Below are 5,337 nucleotides of genomic sequence, written 5' to 3'. Positions count from 1 at the left end.
CAGATACACGCACAAGCACTGGCTTCCTTCACGAGCACACACGCGCATGCACATACGCACATGCACACACGCAAACAGATGTACAAATACACAGGTTCGCGCGTACGCACACACCCAAACACCCTCACGCACGCACACACAGCCCTCCCCTCGAACACATACACACGCACACGCACACACACACACACTGACACACACACACACACACACACACACACACACTCACACAAACACACACACACACACACCATCACACCATGAAGTATGGGCAGCACTTTCTAATCAGAAGAAAGAAAAGAAAGAGTGTCACAGTAAAAATCATAATGGCGTTCAAACCAGCACCTGGTTACAGAGAAATGGCGTGTCTGTGGTGTTGCAGGACAAAGAGAATGGTAGTGTTGTGTTCAGTTTGGACAGTCCAGCCAACACCTGGTCAGTAGCAATCTGTTACAAAAACAGCAAGTAATGACACTCTGTCACAGAAAACAATAACAACGAGTCGCGTGAAGCGATATAAACACATTTAGTCAATCTCTAGGTATCAAACTAAACGATAAACACCGAAAACCAATCAACTTGACTAAATGTAAAAACGATGTTCTTGAACTCTTACCTTTTTTTTAAAATTTCGAATTGTGTGTGTGTGTGTGTGTGTGTGTGTGTGTATGTGTGTGTGTGTGTGTGTGTGTGTGTGTGTGTGTGTGTGTGTGTGTGTGTGTGTGTGTGTGTATGTGATAGCGGAAGGCAAGCAACTACGAGACACAATATCAAGATTTAGAATACAACTTCAATCTGTCTCTTTGGCTTGGTATTTCACAATATGATAAGTAAAGTTAACATAAAACGACAAAGAAGTTGTACAAACTTTGCCGAAGGAGGGATGCATTCAGCTATATTACTGTCTTGTAACTTGATATTTTCCAATTCGCACTTTAATGTTTTCAATGAACTATCATTTTTTATGATTGGAGCACACTTTTTTCTGAACTTAGTTATGTGGCGGTTCTACCTGCTATTATTTTTTTTACCAAAATTTATATTTTTGATGCTGACATTCTTCTTCTGGAACCATGATTTTTTTTAACGTTTAGACACATTTCCTCCTTTGGTAAAAAAACCCAAAAACCAACCCAACAAATGATAATAAGTACTGGCCGGCAGAACTGGTGTGGTAAGGGGTTACACCCACATTTATTGATACTGACCTGTTGGTAAGAGGGTAAAAACCCACAAGGATCCAACAATGAAGCTGTGACGTCACTCCTGACGTCAGGTGTCGTGTACGTCATCACTAACACTCTAAGACCCAGTGACCGGGCAGTGGTGATGTCATCAGGACGTGCCCCCGGACAAGCCACAAGGGTGTGGTAGTCCGCTAAGTTCATATCTTCATCCTTCATCTGGAAAACAATTCATGCGTAGCCTACCACGATTGCTGAGTGATTTGTATTCATGGGATTATTCGTATTATAATATTATGATTCCACATTTTCTGAAACCAAATGTCCATATACATTAACCAGTGATTACAAACAATTTGAAAAAGAAGATACTAAAACCAACATACTCTTATTCGTAAGTCTTGTATAATGCTTACATGGACCACGACCAGAGATTTTAATATTTTTAATATTTTTTATATGCATTAATTATTATATTATTAACTTGTTTTTATTTCTTGTAAGTTTAAGATGTGCAGGTAGATTTTCGTGCCTTTGTGTGTGTGTGTATTTTTCGAAGACTCTTGTTAGTAAAATTGCATTGCAATACGTTGTACAACATCCGGTCCCTACTCGTTCTACTCAAACTAATGTGAGTACACTTGTGATGGTAGATTGACTTACCAGTGAAACGAGAGCACTACTTGTCAAGGGATTGACGCAGAGAAGAAAGTTCCGGATGCCAGTGGTCGCTAGGGACGTCATCAAGGACAGAATGACGTCACGATTTGAACTCTGCACCTTCAACGTCACGCTGCCGATGTTGCTGAGTGTCAGACAGGAAATTAACTCTCCGTGATGGGCGGAAGCTGTTCAACACATACATTCATTGTCAAAAGTTGATATCAACACCAATGACACATAAACAAACAAAAAAACCGCCCAAACCACTTCTCTAATTGCACCATAAATGTACTTTGTTCAATGACAATGAGAGTTTGACCATTCTCGGCATCTCCCCCACCCACCTCCGAGCCTACAGTACCTTGTTTGTTTGTTTGTTTGTTTGATTGTTGTTCTTTTCTTGTCACCAGAAGTGCTAAATTTCATTAAAAAAATTGTGTGTGTGAATTGTCTTCTGTTTGAGGACCTCTGTATCTAACGGAACAGAAAGAGGTCTGACTCTTTGAGGAAAACTCGCGTAACTTTGTAAATTCCGAAGACATGCAATCAGCCAGTTTTCCATTGTAGATTTTTGACAGTGTTGCCGCAATACACGAGGTAATAATTATTATGACGGTAGCTTAAGAGCTGTGCAGATTTGCAACAGTCAGCCACAGACACGCACCCACACACGTACATAGACTCAGATTTGCAACACGGTCAGACACATACACACACACACACACACACACACACACACACACACACACACACACACACACACACATACATACCCACACACACACCCACACACACAAACACACACACAAACACACACGCACACACACACACGAACAAACACACACACACACATACTGTACAGGGTTTCATTTACTAGTGCGCCTTGCACCATTGGCGCATAACATCTCAAAATGTCCCATTGGAATTGCCTTCAGTGCGTCAAAGGGCGCACTGAGATTACGTACCACTGCGCCACCCCATGCACACTTTTCACGGGAGTAGGGCCTACAATGTTCAGAATGAGCTAGGCAAAAACGCGCGCCAAGCCGAGCAACTTGCGAGTTTGTAAAATGCAATGTGATTTGCTTTTAAAATGTAATTCATTAGTGTTCAACCAGTTCTGCGAACTATCAGTCTGTGCTTGCGCGATTACCTCTGTGAAAACTGTCAACAGAAGCTATATCGATCGAAACACAGACAAATACACACACACACACACACACACACTGACTAACCGGATACACTGGCAAATTCTCATCTCATCATATGGCACTATATATCCCTATTTTGCATCTTTCGACAAAAGCACTTTCGGACCGCCTAGCCTGCTTTGTGCGTGTTGCCTTGCGGGACTATGTAATGTCCCATCAGAATTTGGTTGAGGGGGACAAATGTCCCATTGTCTTTTTCTTCCAGGTTAAACCCTGCATACACACACACTAACACACACTTTTCACTCTCAATCGCCATATTAATTCCTCCCTTCCCCTCCCCTCTCCCCCCCCCACCCCCGCCCACCCCGACACTCATACTAACAATCACCAGCACAAATCAAGGGGTTACACATTTGATCAAAGCTACCACTCAAAACGACTCACGCAATGTATCATCCATCACCAGGGCCACCTCGCTCCAGGAAACAGTACGGATGACATCGCAGGTAGCCTGGACCCAGTGAAGCAACCACGGTGCCAGGGACACATGGACAACCTGCTGAGCGTCGCTATAGTTACTGCAGGAACCGTCTTCTTGCAGGCTGCATTCTGGTTGTGTCAGCTCCGGACAGGGATCGTGAGTTAGGAGAAGGAGAGGACTCTGTGGTGTTGACGCCATGACCGTGGAGGCGATCAGGCAGGAGGGGGAGGTCAACATCGTCAGCTGGCAGTCAGGCAATACTGGGGAATATTGTAATCATCATTTATACTATCGGGGCTGTCATCATCACCATCATGATCGTCGTTGTTGTCATCGTGGTCATCGTTATCGTCATCATGATCATCGTGGTGGTCGTGGTGGTCGTGACCATGATCGTCGTTGTCGTCATCGTGATCGTCGTAGTCGTCATCATGATCGTCGTTGTCGTCATCGTGATCGTCGTAGTCGTCATCATCATCGTCGTTGTCGTCATCGTGGTCATGATCGTCGTTGTCCTCATCATGATCGTCGTTATCGTCATCATGGTCGTCGTAGTCGTCATCATGATTGTCGTTGTCGTCATCGTGGTCTTTGAAGTCGTCATCATGATCGTCGTTGTCGTCATCGTGGTCTTCGTAGTCGTCACCACGATCGTCCTTGTTGTCATCGTGGTCATCGTTGTCGTCATCATGATCGTTGTTGTCATCATCATGATCGTCGTTGTTGTCATCGTTCTCTTTGTAGTCGTCATCTGGATCGCCGTTGTTGTCATCGTTGTATTTGTAGTCGTCATCATAATCGTGGTAGTCGTCATCATGATCGTCGTTGTCGTCATCGTGGTCTTCGTAGTCGTCATCATAATCGTCGTTGTCGTCATCGTGGTAATCTTAGTCGTCGTCATGTTCGTCGTCGTCGTCATCATGGTCTTCGTAGTCGTCATCATGATCGTCGTTGTTGTCATCGTAGTCGTTGTAGTCGTCATCATGATCGTCGTTTTCGTCGTCCTGATCGTCGTAGTCGTCATCATGATCGTCGTTGTCGCCATTGTGGTCGTCGTAGTCGTCATCATGAATGTCGTCGTCGTAGTAATAACCTTGCTCCTCTTTCTCTTTCTCCCCCTCTTCCTCATCATCACGCCATCGTCGTGTCCGCCGCCGACACCGCCACCGCCGCCACCATAAAACAGGACATGAACGTAGATGGGATGAGATAAGAGTATCTTTTCATTTTGACACGGAACAAACATCAACAGTCTAGAGTGGGGAATGTTTTGATGAATAAAACTCTCAGCTTACCCTAGTGCCAATTTGCAAATTTAATTCATTCTTAAAACAGTTGCCTCTCTGCACAGGCAGGGTGTTGAGTTTTGGTATGTGTCCAACTGAACGGATGACCTACCCCATGAAAAAGCTTGGAGAGATACTAAGCCGAAATGTTTTCAAGGGAAAGACTATACCTTTCACACTTATCCAATAATAAAACCCGTTATCACAAATCCCGTTTGGAATTAAAACAGCAACACAAACAACATCAAGAAGACAAATGACCGGAGAACACAGCTGCCAATCTGTAAAACAATATCAGTTCCATACACTACTTAACATATATCTAAACAAACAAACGTTTATAGCCATGGGCTCAGTGTATGCCTCTTACGACTCAAAGCCTCCAGATGGTTGAGCGTCGAGTTGAAGAGGTAGGTCTTCAGCAGGACGTTGTGAAGAGACTGGTTGAGACTGTTCACCACCTCGCCCATAATCATTCTCAGGCCATTCGGAGCCTTGGGAATCTTTGTGTCAAAGTAACCTGCAAGCAGATGGACAGACATAGTTATTCTCAGGCCATTCGGTGCCTCTGT

General features: G+C 44.1%; 1 protein-coding gene across 1 annotated transcript; it reads right to left on the bottom strand.

Moving 5' to 3' along the window:
• Positions 1–3,718: 3,718 nt before the first annotated feature.
• On the bottom strand, positions 3,719–4,366 carry LOC138953341 (protein PIF-like; the record flags this gene model as incomplete). Its single annotated transcript, XM_070325144.1, has 1 exon — positions 3,719–4,366. A coding segment is annotated over one exon (648 nt), but the record flags the coding sequence as incomplete, so codon positions are not given.
• Between the last annotated feature and the right edge of the window lie 971 nt (positions 4,367–5,337).

This window comes from Littorina saxatilis, linkage group LG2, assembly GCF_037325665.1.
Source record: "Littorina saxatilis isolate snail1 linkage group LG2, US_GU_Lsax_2.0, whole genome shotgun sequence".
NCBI classification, from domain to species: Eukaryota; Metazoa; Mollusca; class Gastropoda; order Littorinimorpha; family Littorinidae; genus Littorina; species Littorina saxatilis.
This window is presented reverse-complemented; position numbering and strand designations above follow the sequence as displayed.